A 20,967-nucleotide genomic window follows, 5' to 3' on the forward strand; every position below is an offset into this window, starting at 1 on the left:
AGCCAATGACAGCTAAGGTTAGGGCGTTTGCGCGCAGCCGTCCGTCACTCTATCCGAGCAGGACGGACAAGTCAAACTGTACAGAGGAGAGAGGGCAACCTGTGCTCCAGGACCGAGCACATTTGTTCAACTTTTTTCATCTTTGGATTAAATCTACTGGTTTTTGCTTCTTTCTGATTTGGCGGGTTTTAGAGCGGGGCTCTTCTCCATTTGGCACCAAACGCATCTGTCACCACCTGCAGCCGGGTGCCTGAAGTTGTTAAAGTCATGCCGGCCGGGTTTCAACAGTTGGGGGGAGAAGTAAGCTTTATTTTTATTCTTTGCTTTACAGCTCTACGTTTATTTATTATTCAAGTGCAGAAAAAAGGGTAATTATTTCTGTTGAATCCCTCTGTCAGCGCGTTTCAATTATAACTTTTACGCACATGCGTTATGCGTAATTTCACAGTTTTAGTTTTTTGAAACTAAAACAAAGGGAACGAAAAAAAGAAGAAATCATGGATTAAAACAAATACAATCAAAGTGAGAATCAGTTTTTTTTTTTTACACAAAACTTTGTATGCCTTGAGTCTGCTGTTAAAGATTCCACTGATTTTCCAACAGATTAAAAAGAGAGTCTGACATTGAGAAGTCAAATATCTCAGTTTATGAACCACAGTGGATATTTTGGATGCAATTATTTCCGGATGATAAAACAGTTTTTTTTTTATGTTCAGGTTTAAATCCTGGCTTCTGCTTGTACTTATGGTGAATTTCCACTTATGAGGCATTATTTGCCTTTAAGCACAATGCTGGCAAAAATACATTCTTCTGTTTGGCCATTAAGCCCTAGAGACTCAACACAGCAAGGTCAAGACAGCCTGAATTTGATTCTTTAGGACCGATGGGGTAAAGTTTGGTCAATGATTCAGAGGAGAGTGTAAAAGAAAGAGATGATCATGTTTCATATGAGATTGCCACAATTTTCTCTTTATCAGCGCTCTCTATACAAATCTCAAGCAAACCTAATGCTTTGTGTTGTGCAAAGATACAATTTGATATAAATTATCGCTGAAGTGTCACCAGTGTGTTTATATTTTCTAAAGTTCTGTTCCTAATCGTGGTCACGTGATCAAGATGTTTTATGAGGTCAGGTTGTTCCATCATGGCTCCAGAGTTTTTTGTTTAACCAACACCTCTTGCAGGACATTGTGAGGTCAGACCTGGTAGACGACAACAAAAAATGTATGAAAGAATAACATGCAACCGTGGCTTCAGTGACAGATGTTTTAAATCATTGAATGATAGTGTCAGTTAAACTCTTTCTGAGGGTGGTGGACCTTTATTCCCCCAAGGTCATCTCATCTGTCATTGCACAGACAGGTGTCCGGGGCTTGACGGGAATTGGGAGGCTAGTGAAAGTTCAGGCACTTAGCCAGTATAGTCATGGATGTTACTAAAGGGATTGTCTGTGGTCAGGATGAGGCTTATTTATAGTTAATGTTAGCTAGCTGTGTGGTAAGGCGTTGTAATTAATCCTGACTGTTTAATTAAAGCTTACATCTCTGTAAACATGCACCCGTACAGTATGTGTAGATAGAACATGGTTCTGACATAAATTCCCATAACACTTATCAAGGAAGCGTATTTATTCCAAAACCTTAATTGCTCAATTGCATGTCATCCTTAGATGCCTGATTTTGCTTGAGACCAGAAGGTCACATTGATCAGATGGAACCATAGAATTTATGTAACTATTTGTAATGTTTGGTACATCCCTGCATGATGTGATTAAATCCTAAAAATGGCTAGAGAGGGCAGGACTGAAGGGCAACACAGAGGACTGATCATGGCAGCCCAGGAGTAGGCGTTTGGTCACTAGAGCAATTGAGGCCTAGATCTACCATATCAGGCATTATCCCAGGTGCAGGGAATGCAAAAAGGGCCCAGAAACAACCCAGCCTCTCACAGCAGGGTGTAAAATGCTAGCAGGAAAGGACCAGCTGGGCCCAAATGGCTGGTATAGTGTACAGGAACATCTTTGCAGAATACTAACTGGATACCCCCAGGTCAAAATGGGGGGTTACTACAGAGTTGGTAGAGAATGACAGAACAAAGATCCCAGGGTCTAGTTGGTTGGCCTAAACCATTTAGTCTGTTTGTATCTGGAAATCCCACAGGATCTTAACTGGTCATTCTCCAACACCTTGGGAAGTGGATCCATATTGAGTTTGTATTCTACACAGATGTCTCTGTACTCTACAGGTGCTGGTCATAAAATTAGAATATCATGAAAAAGTAGATTGATTTCAGTAATTCCATTTAAAAAGTGAAACTTGTATATTATATTCATACATTACATACAAACTCATATATTTCAGATGTTTATTTTGTTTAATTTTGATGATTACAAATGACAACAAATGAAAATCTCAAATTCATCATATCAGAAAATTAGAATATTACTGAAGACCAATAAAAACAAAGGATTTATAGAAATGTTGGCCAACTGAAAAGTATGAACATGAAAAGTATGAGCATGTACAGCACTCAGTATTTAGTTGGGCCTCCTTTGGCCTGTATTACTGCAGCAATGCGGCGTGGCATGGAGTCGATCAGTCTGTGGCACTGCTCAGGTGTTATGATAGCCCAGGTTGCTCTAATAGTGGCTTTTAGCTCTTCTGAATTGTTGGGTCTGGTGTATTGCATCTTCTTCTTCACAATACCCCATAGATTTTCTATGGGGTTAAGGTCAGGAGAGTTTGCTGGCCAATTAAGAACAGGGATACCATGGTCCTTCAACCAGGTACTGGTAGCTTTGGCACTGTGTGCAGGTGCCAAGTCCTGTTGGAAAATGAAATCTGCATCTCCAAAAAGTTGGTCAGCTGCAGGAAGCATGAAGTGCTCTAAAACTTCCTGGTATGTGGCTGCGTTGACCCTGGACCTCAGAAAACACAATGGACCAACACCAGCAGATGACATGGCACCCCAAACCATCACTGACTGTGGAAACTTTACACTGGACTTCAAGCAACGTGGATGAAGTGCCTCTCTTCTTTTCCTCCAGACTCTGGGACCTTGATTTCCAAAGGAAATGCAAAATTTACTTTCATCAGAGAACATGACTTTGGACCACTCACCAGCAGTCCAGTCCTGTTTCTCTTTAGCCCAGGCAAGACGCTTCTGACGCTGTCTGTGGTTCAAGAGTGGCTTGACACAAGGAATGCGACAGCAGAAACCCATGTCTTTCATACGTCTGTGTGTGGTGGTTCTTGAAGCACTCACTCCAGCTGCAGTCCACTCTTTGTGAATCTCCCCCACATTTTTGAAGGGGTTTTGTTTCACAATCCTCTCCAGGGTGCGGTTATCTCTCTTGCTTGTACACTTTTTTCGACCACATCTTTTCCTTCCCTTCGCCTCTCTATTAATGTGCTTGGACACTGAGCTCTGTGAACAGCCAGCCTCTTTAGCGATGACCTTTTGTGTCTTGCCCTCCTTGTGCAAGGTGTCGATGGTCGTCTTTTGGACAACTGTCAAGTCAGCAGTCTTCCCCATGATTGTGTAGCCTATAGAACTAGACTGAAAGACCATTTAAAGGCTTTTGCAGGTGGTTTGAGTTAATTAGCTGATTAGAGTGTGGCACCAGGGGCCATCAATTTTGAACCTTTTCACAATATTCTAATTTTCTGATATGATGAATTTGAGATTTTCATTTGTTGTCATTTGTAATCTTCAAAATTAAACAAAATAAACATCTGCAATATATGAGTTTGTATGTAATGTATGAATATAATATACAAGTTTCACTTTTTAAATGGAATTACTGAAATCAATCTACTTTTTCATGATATTCTAATTTTATGACCAGCACCTGTATGCCCAGCTATGACGTTCCATGTATTCCTTTCCTGCCAGTATCTTACACCCTGCTCTAAGATGGTGGATTGTTTCTAGGTCCTCTTTTCAATTTAAACGTACACACACAAACTTGTCTCAGTATCTGAGACAAGTTATGGCCTTTCCATCAACTTCCATTAATTTCGGCAGCCAACTACTACTTACTGGTTCACACCTAACCCTAACCCTAACCCCAGGTAAAGTAAATACGGACCTTCATCCTAAACATGATCCCTGACCCAAAACAAGCAATTCATCTTATGAGGTACTGGCATTGGACCACATAAGGAGCAGTTAGTCCCCACAACATGCTATTTATTTATTTTTTACAAGAAAATTAACCCCACAATGAACACAATGCTCACACATACACACACCCACTTGTATTTGTAGCTCTATTTAGACTTTACATGGACTTACATTTATTTCATTTATCACATGTATGCCTAACCCTTACCCAAACCGTGACATAAAGTTAGTTCACAACTTACCTTTAAACAGACTCTTTCTGGTTAAAAGCAGGGGTCTGCATCATCAGGACCAGCCTTCCATCCCCAAAAGGCCTGTTGGTCGTTAGAGGGTTTGTAAATATACTAAAAACGGCTCGTTATGTTTCAGCTTGGAGTTTGCAAGTTCTCTCCATGCATCCATGGTTCCTCTCTGGGTTATCTAGTATCATCCCACAGTCCAAAAACATGACTGTAAGGCAGATTGGCATTAAGTGTGAGTGTGTGTGGATAGTTGTGTGTCTCTGTTGCCCTGCTACTGACTGGTGACCTGTCCTCCTGCCCATAGACTCCATAGACTTCCAGAAATAAATGATGTCTCATCACGAGGATGTTAACACATTGTTTGAAGATGTAGAAGACTGGACAGTATTTTAAAATGGGAAAGTCTCTATTTATTCTATAGATATTTATCTATCTATTTTCATTTTTTGTTAGGGAAGCAATGCCTTTTTCAGATAAAAGAACAATGTTTTCTTTGATAGATATTTTGAGTTGCTGTTTGGACATCCATCCATACATATATATATGAACACACAAACCATGTGGGCACATGAGTAGGATTAAGTTGTGTTTTTGTTTTTGATTGGCTCCATACTAACCTCTCTTACTTTTAAATGCAGTTGGACGGGTTGGCAAAGCTTATACAAAGTGGAGACAACAAACTTTGACAGACAATATTGTCGACTTGGTAGAAGCTTAGAAAAGGCTCTGCATTAAACCTAGCTCTATCAAATAATCTGGCAGTTAAAGTTATAATGGGTAGTGGAACTTGTGGTACATGTCAATATAGTAAGGAGTTGGGATTTTGACACCACACTAATAAAGCTGTGAAATGCTTTTATGACTTTTTTCATTTTAATTTGTTTTTTATAGGACAAGGAAGGACATTACTTATATGATCAACCCAATTCCCAGTATTACTACAGTATGTAATATTCTGTGGTTAAACCAATAAATTCATTAATTCTCTTTCTACCTTTTCTTGTTTTTTTTCTGCAGACGGTGACTGGAACTCTAGCTCTATCGGTCTTCACTGCTGTTCTGGGATCACTGACATTTGGCTATAACATTGGAGTCATCAATGCACCTCAGAAGGTAAAAAGAAATGCTTCAGTTTACTAAGAATATACAATAAATTACCCAATTATATTTCATTAAAGTAATGAGAAAAAGGATCAGGATTATTATTGATATTTATGTAGCAATCACAATATCAACTATATCAGATATTGCCAAAGCAATACCAAACAGTGCGTCTGTATGTTTTATTTATTTTCTTCTTCCAAGCAAATTTTTTTATTAATGTGGTTAAAAAAAAATGTAGATTTCAGAGGAACTAGGAACAAGTTGAATCCTATTAACATCATGGGAGAAGAAATTTAGGTGGTGGAGGATCATAAATACCTTGGTGTTCACTTGGACAACAAACTAGACTGGAGACACAACTGTAAGGCCATCTACTATGAGGGACAGAGCAGACTGTACTTTCTAAGAAAGCTTTGGTCCTTCAGTGTTTGCATCAAGATGCTGCATATCTGTCATGGAGAGTGGGATGTATTCCTCCATCATCTGCTGGGGTAACGGCATCAGAGCTAATGACTTAAAAAAGCTCGATAAGCTTATAAACAAGGCTGATTGTATTCTAGGAACTCCTCTATAACCTCTTGAGATTTTTTCACAAGAAGGAATTAGTGAAAATCCTCCTCAGAAGGAAGTTAAACAACAACAAAGGTTTCGTCAGATCTGGTGCAAGACCGCTATAAAAGATCCTGCCTGCCTACAGCTATCAGCATTTACAAAAATACAAACAAAAAAAACTTTCCTTTTGGATAAATACAGTCTTTTTTAATTGTTTTTTTTTTTAGTGATGTACAAACATTAACACAGTAGCGCCTCGGTTCTAACTTGATTCACTTGACATGAACTGAGCACATACAGTTCTTGTAAAACAGAGCCCCCATCCCACTGTGTTGTGGTTATTAAACCCAGCCCAACGCTCTCATAATGTCAACCCTTCAGGAGGCATTGTTGTCACCATGTGGTTGTTGTGTTTTTCTGTTTATCCAACATCTTTTCAGAGACTTTCCCTTTGGTTCCTGGTTTTCCAAGCTCCAGTGTTTGAAACCATAACACAGTCATATGGTATTTAGGAAACAGAAAGCAGAGAGGTTCTGAGCTCAACCCAAAAGACATAAATAAATACACGATAAGATAGCAGCAGAATAATTATGGATTTATTAGAGAAAAGTATGTATCACTTTATTTCATGACGACACATTTTAAAACATGATTTCTGAGTTGCAATCAGTGCACACAAATCATGATATATGACACGTGTTTTATAAAAGACTGACATGTTGCTCTTGTTCATTTTACCACCATACCTGATGCTTTGGTATGGCAGTCCTTAGCAAATGTGTCATATTGAATAATTTATTTTCATCTCATGGATTCATTTAATAAGGCAGGTAATTATAAAGCAGCTAACTGTTTCTACTGATTTAAAAAGAGTCTAGAGCTTTGAAGAGAGACCAACACAAAGCTCCGGCTGTTGTGGGTCGATCTGGGCTGCTAGTACTGCTGCTACTGAAGCTGGTTTACTGTAAACACATCGCAACAAAAGCACAGCAACTGAAACATTGTTATATTTTGGTTTAGTCCTTGCTTGCGCCATCTAATATTAACTTATTAAATGACGGGAATAGTTTCCATTAAAATCTACATCACCAACCACATTTATCGGTGATGTTGTTTTTAACATCTTGAAATAAGTTGGAAAAAAAAAAATTTGACGTCCCACTTTTAATTGAATGCATGCATTCAGCACGGTTATATCTGATTTAGTAGATCCTATAAAGCATGTTGTGTTATTTCTCTTTGGTCTTTAATATTGGAAATATAGCAGAACATGCCAGTCAAGAAAGGCATACTTTATTTTTGTCTTAAAGAGCCAGGAAAGGGCTCCAAGAAAACAGCAACTTAACTTAACTGAAAGATTTATACACACTGTTTGTAAAAAGGAGCGCTACCACAGGTCATTCATCCCTGCTCCCATCAGACTCTACAACTGCAATAACTTGTGCAGTAAATAATGTGCAATTACCATTTAATACCCTGTGTATGTATGTGTGTATATATATATATATATATATATATATATATATATATATATATATATATATATATATATATATATATATACATACATATATATATATATATATATATATATATATATATATATATACCTATTTATATAAATACCCATTTAATACCTTGTGCAAAAACCCTGTGTAATAATTGTGTTAAATAAGAGACTTCAGCTCCAAAAATTGTCCTCTGTCTAGAAGAGTAAGGTTTCAAAAGTTTAAAACAACTGCTGGACAAGTGTCAAAAAAAAGCCTACGCATATCAGTAATGTACAGCCTTTCAGCAAAGACTGCAGCATAAGGAGGGATCTTTATGCCAATAGGAGGAACATCAAGTCTCCACAGCCAATGTGAGATCCTATCTGCTTGCCTATTGGCTGTTCATAAAACACTCCAGTAAAAAACCTCCTCTATCCTACTTCTATAATCTTATATATTGGCATTTGCTGTTACATACTTACGTATACATGAACTGCATCCTTTGGTTAGAGGAGACTAAGGTTCAGTTTTTTAGCAACAAGCACTCCAATTGGGTCTGGATTTTACTGAAATAGCGCTCTAGTCCCACTGGGTAGAATACCCATAATTAGTGTGGAAGTAAAATAAGTAGGAGTAACACTCCTTTATCATATATTTAGTTGAGTAAGGTTGCTATATAACCATGAAGGAAATTACTCACATCAGAGTAAAAAGGCTACTCAAGTACTGCGAAATCATAACGTGATTTAAAAAAAAAAGCAGAAGAAACACTTGTTCAAATCTAATTTCTTTCAGCATAAAAATGAATGAACCAGCCCTAATAGTAGGTTAGGGTTAATAGTAGAGTATTAGAACTGTGTAAAGTACCTCCAGTCACAAGTTTCCGGTTCCGGGTTCGTTTTCCGGCCCGGGGTCTTTTTGCATGGAGTTTGTGTCCTCCCTGAGCATGCGTGGGTTCTCTCCGGGTTCCTCCCACAGTCCAAAAACATGACTTTCAGGTTAATTGGCTTCTCTAAATCCTCCTTAGGTGTGAGTGTGTGCATAAATTGTTTTTGTCCTGTCCTGTCTCTGTGTTGCCCTGCGATGGACTGGCGATCTGTCCAGGGTGTACCCCGCCTCTCGCCCATTGACTGCTGGAGATAGGCACCAGCACCCCTCGCGACCCCACTTGGGATTAAGCGTTTCAGAAAATGGATAGATGGATGGATAGCTTCACCTCCTAATGTTCACCAGATATACATCTGTACAAAAAATGAACACTCATTTTGGCCTACCTTAAGGTTTGTGATCCCACTGTTTGTCTTTGCTTGAAGAACTTTAATTTAAAAAAAGCTTCTTTGTCATTCAGTGAAATAAATCATGGAGGAGCCAAAAATAATACATACGATATGCCATTAAAATATTACTAAAGTAAAAGGAAAAGTATACTTTTGTAGTAGTATATTTTGACAAAAATATACTCCTAACACTGGGAAGTACGATGTAGGACTTATGATGCTGTGGGCTATTTCTACTTCACCTCACTGTGATCTTGCCTTGTTCTTGGAAGTGTTTTACCAAAACAACAAACCTTGAACTGGTTTATTGATGTTTTCTGTCTTATCATTGTAATGATTCTGTTGTAGCTCAGCTTTGATGGCTCAAAAAAGTGAAAATCCACAAAGGCCACAGATGCACTATGGACTTATTTTATGCAAGCAAAACAAAAAATGTTCCACGTAAACTCCTTTAGTTTTGTCAGTTTATTTTTTACCTCAGGCAAGCAAACAAAAAGACAAACATTTCTTCCATGTTTCTCTTGAGCTGGTAAAAAAACATACGCCCACCCAGATGCATGCTGGTCCTACAATTGACATAACTGACCATAAAATAAAGGAACATAACTAAATAACCAAAAAACATAATCTCATAACGGATATTAAAAAATACCATAAAATAAACTTGCCTAGATTATACACAAAAACAAAAAACATTTCTAATCATTAACAAAAAAAAATTGGCTCCTACATTTTCTTTTAGCAGGCTAATCATCTAAAAAAGAAATTTGGTCAAATAGTTCACTTTCTGCATGCTCCCCTCTTGTGAAATGTCACAGCCTACTCAGTCTACACCCAGAACTAGAACCAAACATGGAGAAGCAGTATTTAGTTCTTATGCTCCACTTATGTGAAACAAACTTTCAGAAGATTTTGAAAGTGCTGAAATCCTGAGTTCATTTAAACCGAAGATGAAAACCCATTTGTTAGGAGCTGCCTTTGACTGTTGAAGTTAAACTGCTAACTTACCGGTAGTACTTTTAGTTTAAGGTTGTGATCAAAACTGTTTTATTTGCTTTACTACCTGCTTTTATCATGATTTTTCAATATTTACTTGCTTTTATCCTGCTTTTTAAAATTAATTCATTTTTTATTGTGTAATTAATGTAAATCACTTTGCATTGTCTTTGTACTGAACTGTTCTATACAAATAAATTTGCCTTGCCTTTCAATATAATACCAATACGAATGGAGGGTGCTGTGCATCGGTCATGAGATTTGTATACTTTTTTAAAAATTGTATTGATAACTAATCACACTTTATCTTTGCTCTGCAGATCATTGAGGCGGACTACAATGAAACATGGGTGCACCGTTATGGAGAACCTATACCAAGTGGGACCCTCACCTCCCTCTGGTCCCTGTCAGTGGCCATATTCTCCATCGGAGGCATGGTGTCCTCCTTCTGTGTGGGTTTCATCTCAGAGTGGCTTGGCAGGTAGGAAGACACAAGGAGATTACATTTCCTCTGCAATGACAGATAGAAAACTCCCCAAGATTTATAGAAATTTGAGAACTAGAAGTCGTTTGGGTTGTTTTCAAGGTTAAAGTGTGAAAAGTTTTTCTAAGAATGAAAGACCAAATTAAGGGTCTACTTTCCTGATTTCACCCGCCTTAAATTTAGTATCTCAGAGTTTCGGCTGAAGCTGAAGTCCGGTCCATTAAGTGGGCCATCCAAGTTTCCCTCTGTAACCTAAGCCATGGTGGAAACTGGCTGAAGGCAGGGGTGGGCATGACAGCGCTGAGTCCAGAGTCAGGGAGGGTGTCAGGAGTGGAGGTTGGGCAGCAGGACAGGATCTTAACTTGTCCTCCTTGAACAACAGCTGTTGCCGCTGGTGTTGGTGGTAACGCGGCTGGCCTCTGAGGTCAAAGAGCAGATCAGCTCAAATCTCACTGATGACGTTTTTAACAGCAAGCTTTGTTGTTTAAAAGGTGAAACGTATTCTTTATTTCTGTGGAAGAGGTAGTAATGTGTCTTCAAAAATACAGAACTGAAACTTTTGTATTAAGGTTGATGGTTATTAGATATAGAAACCTGTTACATCGTGATCATTGCTTTAAGATTTAAATCTCAAGCAGTTATAAGAACCTCTTCTTTAGTAGGCTTGGTCGACACTGCGTTAAATACGATGTGTATCTGTACTCAAACAAACAAACTTTCAGTAGCAATATTTGACTAAATAAACTTTCTCAAATTCAGCAATGTGTATTTTGATAATGTGTACAGCTATTTTTTATTAGATTTAGTGGAGGAGCTTGAAATATTGAGGCTTTTATCCACAAAGAAGCAGGTACAGCTGCACTGAAAGCTCCACAAGTGAGAACCAAGACTAATTTAGATGAATATCTATTTCGTTAACCCAAATATGTATTTAGGAAACACTAACTTAATATAAACTGATCTTAAAATCACCACAGATCCATAGAAGATGTCACCTCAAGACCTTTTATAAGACAAATAATTCAAATGTATATTCATGCGTACAGATTCCATATCTGCCTAGTTTATTCCAGTACAATCAAATTGTTTAACAGTACAATTAAGTTTGCGTGATTCAATGCAATTTGGTAAACAATAATCTGTCACAGCACTTGCATCAAAATAGTAAAGATATACATGAACTTGTTGAAACTGCACATTTGTAGCTTATTTTCAGTAGGGGGCTATGTCAGACATTAAGGAACATTAAAGGAAAGCAATTCAACAACAAACAAAAGAAACGTTTGGTAGAAATTCTCACAGGTTCAAATTATGTTTTGAGGGAATGTTTAATCTAATTGCAATGTATTCTGTTTTTTATCAAGTCCAATTGACCAATTGTTAAACTGCAGTTGTTATAAATACACAGTCATAGATATTTTCTTATAGGAATCCATAACAACCAGAATCTCTAACAGCTCTAACCCTTTGTACTTTTGTAAGACACTGCCATCTAGAGGCCAAATTTAATTTAATTTCATGCTTCCCTACAAGGCGATCTAATCTAACATTTACTTATATGAACCTGTTTCAGTGTCAAAGGTCTGAGTCAACCACTTTTTATTTTTTATTTTAGTGTAACCCACCAGTTATCTCAGATGGGATTTAAAATGAGCTTTCGATACCATCATTTCACTTTTTAAATTTTTTTTTTACTGTTTCTTCCAGGAGAAAAGCCATGCTTGCCAACAATTTGTTTGCCTTCATTGGTGGGAGTCTGATGGGAATGTCCAAGCTCTGTATGTCCTTTGAAATGATGATCCTGGGACGTTTTATCATTGGCGCCTACTGTGGTAAAATAACCTTCCGATGTATCCTTTTGTTTCTATACATACAGACTTAAAAGAAAAAAAAAACCTTTAGGAACGACAGCTTGTTTGGATAAAAGTTTAATGCAAATTTTCTGTCTTTTTTGGGATTTATCATTAGGCCTCGCATCTGGATTAACACCAATGTATGTGGGGGAGATAGCTCCTACAAGTCTCCGAGGTGCACTCGGCACTTTGCACCAACTGGCAATAGTCACTGGCATTCTTATAGCACAGGTATGATATGACTGCATACAGCGGCTCTAAATCTTTTACTGGTGCGCAGTACCAGACCTTACTCTTCCACCGACTAATTGAGGCCACTCCTAAAGTTGCCAAATAAAATGAGATAGCCCCTACAAGAAAGGAGTTCAATTAACTACTATAAAGGTCACATACCCTCCATGCCAAAAGCTTTCCCTTTTGGACTCGGTAAGGGAGTAAGGTAACCTTGCACTGCAAGGTTGGAATGTCGCGAGAACTGAATTTTCAGTCTCACAACAAATCGATCTGGAAAGACTCCAACTAACACCTCTGTCTCGTAACCACCAGCAAGTAGGACGAATGACATGCCAGCAGTGTTTTTTGGGGTGGGACATGTAGGATTGAGGGTTTTGCCGGGGCATTCTAAACATGGCTACGTAGGAGGACTCACCTGTTGATACAGCAATTGACTCTTTTTTAACTAAAATAGAAGCACTTTGTGCATTTGTCGACAGGATAGATGTCAGTGTGATGTCTGTGTGTGTATGTCCGTTGTGGCTCTCATGGACAACCAAGTTGCAGAAGCTATTAACTCTGAAGGTCACCATTCCCTGCTACGATTGGCTGAAAGCATATTATGGAAGGCAGGTACTAGCTGGCACATCACCCAATCAGCTGGAAGTATTGTACTAAACATCATTCTGACTAAACATTCTGACGGGGTCTTGGCTGCGTCCAGCAGTACTGGACAATGCTATTAGCCTGGAGGGCTAATGCTATACCATGCTGATAGGAACAAAGAGCTCTGCGTGAATGGAGGCTGTCTCAGACTATTCCCAGGCAATCTTCTGCATCTAGAGGGGAAGCACAGCCCTCTACAGGTGAAAATGAGTAGAGCACTCTTGACGCTTCCCTGTAAAAATGCTGAAACATTTCCAGCTGGCTCCTCCCGGCCCCCTCCGTCTTCCACACCTTCTCCAGCATCGTCTGTCGCTGCTGAAACCTGCTGATGGCACCACTGCTGCTTCAATCACGTCAGGCTCTTCAACCCAAGGGGGTAGCACCCTCACAGAATCGTCATCATCCTCCTCTTTCTCCCCTGAGCCAGGAGAAGCGCATGCTTCAGGAGCTGGAGGCAGTAGTAGCAGCTCAACAACAACTGCTGCTTACCTTATCAAGGCTTCACTTCAAAAAATGTAATTGTCTAGAGAGTTGTTCTAAAGGAAATGTCTCCTTTTCACGGATCCCAGATTGATAACGTAGAACTTTATTCAGTTCTACTCATAACACTCTGGCTACTGCCTGGTTAGGAGTAAGGGGCTTGAAGAAAGTTTTATTCTTTGATGAGAAATAATTGTATCTGGAGGGTATGGATTGCTTCCAACATTACTGACATCATGAGTGGTTCTTAGATCGACTTCTCCAAGTCTCTCTCATGACAAATAGCAACACTTCTGTAAGCCCACTGAAACGTCTCACCTCAGGGAACCTTGAAATTACCTTTGCACTGATTATCATCGATAGCAAGGCCTTGGACAACTGAGTCCTTTTTTTTAACTTTTAGGTAATTTACATGCTTAACTTAAAATCTATTCCTTGGAATGCAAACGCTTTGTTGTTACTTTTTTGTAGGCTTTAAGTTTTAAAGTTGGTATCTATTGTTCTGCAGTCATTTGCTGAACAACCAGGCTTAACTCATATGTGCATCTGCCTTACTTTGATGGCATCTTCTCTTGCTTTTCCCATTTTGAAGAGTGATTAAGATAAATTGGCTTTTGTGTCTGTATACAAACGTACTATGTATTCCATGTTGCTTTTCTTTCAGTAAGTTTAAGGTAAGGATTTGTTGAAACCCAGCTCACCACATTAATGGTCTCTTTTTTACAACATTGGATTAGGTTCTGGGTCTGGAGTCATTACTGGGCAGCGAACACCTATGGCCCGTTCTGCTGGGTTTAACCGTGGTACCAACTGTGCTCCAGATGGGTCTGCTGCCCTTCTGTCCTGAGAGCCCCCGATTCCTCTACATCATCCGCAGCCAGGAGCACCTTGCCAAGCGCGGTGGGTGCAGCTGGTGTGCTTCACATTGTTCAAGACCCACCTCTTTTTTTTAGTTTGCCCCTGCATTTCTCAGAATAAACTTAACAATAATGCTAACTCCTGTGCTGGATAATGTAAAGCCAAAGCAGGATCAAACATTTCTTAAACCTTTATCAACATTAAAAGCCAAATTCTTATGTTCAAGATTTAATATAAGAATGCTGCAGAGCATCTAGACTGAGGCAAATAAAGAAAAATAAAGTTTGTCTCTATCAAATTAGTGCTGCATAGCTTTCCTAAACACCAGCAAGACACCAGTACCTGCTGGATGGTCAGTGAGTCGTATAACATCCTGAGCTTCTTTCCCTGATTTTCCATTAGATTCATGTCTCTAATGGAGACTCTGGCTGAGTGACTCCAAAAACATTAATATTACTTCCAGTCAGGAGAAGCATGTTGATAAGAATGAATGGTTACATCACATCTAAATATGCAAGGAGAAATGATTGATATTTGGGGTGACCTTTTTATGTTAGCCACATAGAGAAGGTGCTTTATTCTATTTATGTAAGTTAGCCTCTTGTGTTAAATAAAGAAAAACTGTGTTTTAAAAACTAGATGGATGCCCAATGTATGTTGGTGCTTGCAGCTTAAATGAAGAATATCAATAAATATTGCGCAACACATATGGATCCCGCTTTAAAATCAGAGCTGTCCTGCATATATATATACATAAGCAGAGGATAGCCGTTCTGGTTGACATAGCAATACCAAGTGATTGCAACATCAGGAAAAAATAACATGAAAAACTAGAGAAATACCAGTGGCTCAGAGAAGAGCATGAGAAGGTCAAGGCATCAGTGGTACCCGTGGTCATTGGGGCCCTTGGGGTAGTGACCCCCAAACTGCAGGAGTGGTTAGAGCAGATCCCTGGAAATATATCAGACATCTCGGTCCAGAAGAGTGCAGTTCTAGGAACAGCAAGGATACTCAAACTCCCAGGCCGGAGGTAGAGGACCCGAGCTTGGAGGAAAAAGTGGGGGGGAAGACCACCTGCGATGGGTGAGGAACAGTTACCACATTGAAGGTGGCGTGCTGACATGGATGCAGCTATAAGCACAGCTCTATCAGCCAAGCTAACCAATCTCCTTGCTCTGTGGATAGCCACAAGCTGCCAGGATGGACTCAAGCTCATCCTCCAGGCGGCCACAGGTGACCCATCTTACAAACTACCTGCGCCGTGAAAAAAGCCGCGAAAGATGAAAAGTTGACCGAGGCTACGTGTGTGTAAGATCTTTGGAGACACTGTATTATTAAAGTGGGACATCTATGATTGACAGTGGGACACTCTATTTTCTGCTGCAAAACAAAGAAACAAATGAGCAAAAAAATATTTATTACTCTGACAAAATCTTAAGTAAGAAGACAAAATTATGTGTGATTTTGCAAACACAAACAATGTAAACCTTTTCTTTTTAATTCTGGAGGTGGCACACACATATCATGAATGCCTTTGGCAGGATTCAAATGAGCAATTTTAATCTAGATTAATTCCAAGATTATAGTGAGATTATAAAGATGCTATTGTTTTCCACTTCTTTATGTATTACAAAAAACCCAAACTATGATACATATTAGTTATAAATGCAAGTAGAAACTGAAAGTAGGTTGGGGGGAAATGGTAATGCAAGGGTACAATGTTGCAGTATTGAATCAGCAAAGGTTTTAATTGACCTGAGTTCCACTTTGTCCAACCATGAAACAAAAGATTTGTTTTGAGATTCCTAGACATCCCCGTTTGATGGGTAATTATTCTCATCCCTTTGTCCTCTGAACAGGCCTGAGGAGGCTGACAGGCCGACAGGAGGTGGGTGACATGCTCGCAGAGATGAAGGAGGAGAAGAGGAGGATGGAAATGGAGAGGAAAGTATCCATCCCTGAGCTCTTCCGCTCCTCTCTTTACCGCCAGCCCATCATCATCTCTATCCTGCTGCAGCTCTCCCAGCAGCTGTCTGGGGTTAATGCTGTAAGTCTGATTTTGCACTGGTTCAGCGATCACTAAATGCTCAAAGCTTAAGTGTGGATGTTGATCGAGCTAATTTCTGTTTAATCCCTCTTCCAGATTTTCTACTACTCCACCAGTATTTTCATGAAAGCAGGAGTCCAGAGTCCAGTTTATGCCACAATAGGAGCTGGGGTGGTAAACTGTGCATTTACTGTGGTCTCGGTGAGATATCATTACTCTGGCTCTTTGGTAGTCTGCTCTCTCAATAGACTTTAGTTATACAGTAAGAGCTTGCTGTGACCCACATTCAGTCAATAAGTGTGACTTGTTCTGTGTTTAACTCTGTTATCAAAGAGTAAATAAGATAAGAAAAGGTTGGTCCACCCTTTTTCATGATGAGTCTTTTCTCCAGCTGATTTTTTCTTTGATACTAGGTGTAAATATTCTTTAAAAAATCAGAAATGTGACATTTAACATGCTAATCTCATGGTGGCACATCCGCCAATGTGGTGAAGATTGAAGTTTGAACTTTTGTTCTCAGTAGAAGTTATCCAGATTACAGGAAGTCTTTCTAAGATCCTCTTTGGACCTTTTCACCCAGTTACAGCCCACTCCTTGCTCCAATTGTGTACTTTGTGCCTTAAAATGTTTCAGGTGGAAATTGCCTAATCACAAATTTTGGGTCCGTTTCCAATGTTTTGACACTGCAATAGATATTTAAGCCGATTCTGACCTTAGTAAGTTCTGTGATAGACAGAAGTTGATAGCTTGACAGGATGAGTCAGAGCAACTGTGCTGCAATGGGTTCCGCCTTCCTGTTATCTGTTAAAGGTCACACTCTCTCTTGCTCTCCATTGTTCAATTTAATTCTTACTTTGTTACTTGTAGTGACATCTGGACTCCAAAATGCACAATATTTATAGAAAGGGGTGTGACTAGTTTTTGTTTTTTTAGAATCTGCATTTAATTTTGCCTAAATTCTTGCTCTGAAACCAGATCTCACATTCAGATTCTGATGTAGTCAGTTCCTAATTGGTTACTTGCTAGAAGCGTAATTTGTGAACTGACAAGCGATCTTAGCTTAACAGAGTTTTTAGCTTTTGTAGAAAAAAAAAGTTGTTTCTTCACAGAAGAAAAGTCTAAATTTTGTATTTTTAAATTGTTTCCCTGACATAAACAGCTTTTCCTTGTGGAGAGGATGGGTCGACGGACACTACACATGTTGGGATTGGGAGGAATGTGTATTTGTGCTATCGTCATGACAATAGCTCTGGCTTTACTGGTGAGTACCCCACATTAAGGTTTGTATTATTGTTATTTTTAATCATCCAGTATTAGTAAGCTGAATGAATCGCTGACGCCATCTTTATCTCTACCTGACAGGACAGCATTCCTTGGATGAGCTACATTAGCATGCTTGCTATCTTTGGCTTTGTCGCCTTCTTTGAGGTGGGTCCAGGTCCCATTCCTTGGTTCTTCGTAGCTGAGCTTTTCTCTCAAGGCCCAAGGCCAGCTGCCATGGCGGTGGCAGGCTTCTCCAACTGGACCGCCAACTTCATCATCGGCATGGGCTTCCAATATGTTGCTGTGAGTACCATCAGTTCTACAAAACAAGATGTTTTACAAATGATTTTGACATTTTGTTCGGTTTATATTCATCATTAACCCATAAATCTTCCTCCCCAGGATCTCTGTGGGCCGTACGTATTCCTGATCTTTGCAGGGCTTCTCCTCTTTTTTCTTATCTTCACATTCTTTCGAGTGCCAGAGACCCGGGGTAAGACCTTCGACCAGATCGCCGCAAACTTTAATCAGCACTCAGCGGCGGGTATGATGGATATGGACATGGAGCTGGACAAGCCAAGCACGGAGCTGGACTATTTGGGCGATGAAAGCATCAATTGAAGAGTCCAAATGAAAGAAAAAAAACACAAACTGAGCACAGTTTTGTGGGCCCTACTCTAAAATGTTATTTCCTGACATGTTTGAAATCTGTAGATGTGTTCATTTAGCTTGTGGTGCCAAAGCAGTGTTAAGATGAGTGTGTGAATGTGGATGATTTTGGAACTATGGTTTGCTAAATCCACTGCAGTTAGATCACTGGTAGTTTTGACCTTTGCTCTAACAGCTCAAAACCTGTGGATTAAAGACTGACTGCTGTATTTATAACAAAAAAACACACTGTTTAGGCATTGACTGCCAATGCGACATGATTTTATTTGATGCAGATAAACTGAATAGTATTGGAAGATGGAGGAATTTGGATATTCCAGCACTTTATAAAGACAGACTTTGGCGAACGGAGGAACAGGTACTGTGGGACGGTGATGTCCAGCTCAGGCCCTAAAAGGCCGGTTGTGCTTTATGTTTTAGATGATGTGACCTTGCTCCAAAGAAAAAATATATTTTATTCAAATTGTTGATTAATTCTCCTTGACGTGTTCTGCAAACGGCCTAGTAATGACCAATCTATGAGTGTAACCAAGTAATCTAAAACCTGGAGGACACTGGGTCTCAAAGACTGAAAATGGACATCAGTGATTGAATCTTGATGGTTTTTACTTAAGATGGGAACACGCTTGAGTAAGGTTATTTCCAGAAACTGTATTAGTATATTTTTTACTAATATTAATAAATACTAATAACTAATATTTTGATCAAATTAAATTTTCTGTCTAGTTTGCATTAGCATCAGATATTAAATTGTTGAATGCTGTGAAAACAAGGCAACAATTTAGCAGGATTCCTACATATTACTTCCATAGTTTTTCAGCTTCAGAATTTATATATTTTTTTATACAGTTAGACATTTGAATATGAAATCTGAACTTTGAACTAAATAGTAGCCATGTTTTATTTGGTGGAAACCTTTTGCGTTTCCCATTGCTTCATTTTGCAACAGCAATCAAGAATATTACCCTGAAATAACTTCTCAAAGTGCTGAGAAACAAGCTGTAACCTCTGTCATTAAATGCACATCAGGAATGAATAGTGAAAATCTAAATGTCCCTCAGTTTTAATAACATGCAGAGTTTTTTATCAGAATAATTGCGTGAAAGCGTCACACTTTTTTTTGCAGCTCTAATCTGTAGGTTCAAGGAGGAAAAAATCCTAGAACTGACGTCCTGTATTTGCATTAGAGCCCCTTCTTTGAACAGCTCGACTAATCTAGCCTCGTCAACACCTTCGACTAAATGTAGATTCAAATTTTCATGGATATGTGTTTTTAGATCCCAATATAAAAAACTCATGGCCCAGTTCAGACTTTTCTGTTACTAAACTAGTAATATTGGCCTTCGAGTGTGCCCAACTAACAAGACACCAAAATACAGATGGTTAAAAAGATTTCTAAAATATAACTAAATTCAGAATCTAACTGAATTAGGCAGACATTTCCTATAACAAAGCTCAAGAAAAACATTTCCTCCCCACCCCAGCTAATTCATACCATTCTAGGCTGTAGGAACCCTGCATTCAAAATCAACTTGGTAAGGACTTCACTAAAGCGAAAGTACTTTCTATTAACAGTTCATTTAGCATAGGGTGCTGTAGAGGTCCTGTACTGATGCTATGGAGCTACAAGGAATCCCACCCATTGCACAACATGAGCATGCATATGTCCACACCATGTTTTGGTTTGTGTAATGAGAGCTTTAGCTCACTACATTTGTAATTTATTTTATAGAAGTCTGTAGTTCCCAATTTTACTATCAACCATGTGCATTTCAATCACATGACATCCTGGTGGCCAAAGACCACATAAACTCAGCACATCAGTTAGGACTTTTCCTACTCAGACTGCTTGGAGTTGACCCAATGAAAAGAGAAACAGGAGCTACAATTTGATATCTGATGCAGCCAATCCCTCCAAAGCAAGAATTTTTTCACAAGCGTGTTTCTCCAATTAAGTAGATGTTTTTCCCAAATCGAGGCTTCAGGAAACATTGTTTTGGGATTTAATAAATACATAGTGTTGCTGTTAAAGTCATGGTATGTGGGTCTAAAGTTTCTACTCTGTATGCACTCCAGCTGGTGTGAGGTTTTTGATGATGCATAGTTAAATTAGATATCAGGATTTTGTAGAAAGCAAGTTTATGTACAGTCTTCACATCCATACGTGTGCATTGTTATGTAGAGTTTATTCATTTCTGAATATTTGTATTGAGGTCTCCCCCCTGCCATTGATTTGTTTTATGCTGTGGTCATACAAATCTGTAAATACCTGTATAAGAGCCTTTTTTTTTTTCTACATTATTCCCTTCTGTTCAAACAAAAACACTCCAATATGGGATTTGCAAACATGATTTATTAATTAGCAATCCAAATACCGACATTGCACATAATCCCCTCCAAAAAAACGAAAACCTGAAGAAATTAAGTTTTTCCATCAATCCTTTCAAAGCTGAGAAGATGAAAGGAGCGCAATGCTTTAACCAACACAGGTGGTTCCAGAACTAAACTCCCAATACAAACCACCTGCTGTACACCTGCTTGGGTTTCCCACTCAAATCAAATTAAAAAGCCAAATAAAAAAAAACAATGCTGGTTCCTTATAATACCTGATCTACCCTCATCTGGCCGATTAAAGAAAACGCTCTTAA

At 38.9% G+C, this 20,967-nt stretch overlaps 1 protein-coding gene across 1 annotated transcript; it reads left to right on the forward strand.

Moving 5' to 3' along the window:
* LOC119783435 (solute carrier family 2, facilitated glucose transporter member 4-like) lies at positions 1 to 18,545 on the forward strand. The gene is made up of 11 exons (XM_038284959.1): positions 1 to 300; positions 5,385 to 5,480; positions 10,107 to 10,267; positions 11,978 to 12,102; positions 12,239 to 12,354; positions 14,220 to 14,382; positions 16,200 to 16,387; positions 16,484 to 16,588; positions 17,547 to 17,648; positions 17,750 to 17,953; positions 18,053 to 18,545. Exons 1-11 carry the CDS (start codon positions 268 to 270, stop codon positions 18,269 to 18,271), a joined length of 1,512 nt encoding a protein of 503 aa, XP_038140887.1. The 5' UTR covers positions 1 to 267; the 3' UTR covers positions 18,272 to 18,545.
* Positions 18,546 to 20,967: the final 2,422 nt, after the last annotated feature.

The sequence above is a fragment of the Cyprinodon tularosa genome, unplaced genomic scaffold (assembly GCF_016077235.1).
Source record: "Cyprinodon tularosa strain WSP-4 unplaced genomic scaffold, ASM1607723v1 ctg204, whole genome shotgun sequence".
NCBI lineage: Eukaryota > Metazoa > Chordata > Actinopteri > Cyprinodontiformes > Cyprinodontidae > Cyprinodon > Cyprinodon tularosa.

Coding starts and splice junctions, on each gene's coding strand:
- LOC119783435 (XM_038284959.1), top strand. CDS start 268: ATGCCGGCCGGGTTTCAACAGTTGGGGGGAGAA. Junction 12,355..14,219: donor CTGGCATTCTTATAGCACAG/GTATGATATGAC, acceptor ACATTGGATTAG/GTTCTGGGTCTGGAGTCATT. Junction 14,383..16,199: donor GGAGCACCTTGCCAAGCGCG/GTGGGTGCAGCT, acceptor TCCTCTGAACAG/GCCTGAGGAGGCTGACAGGC.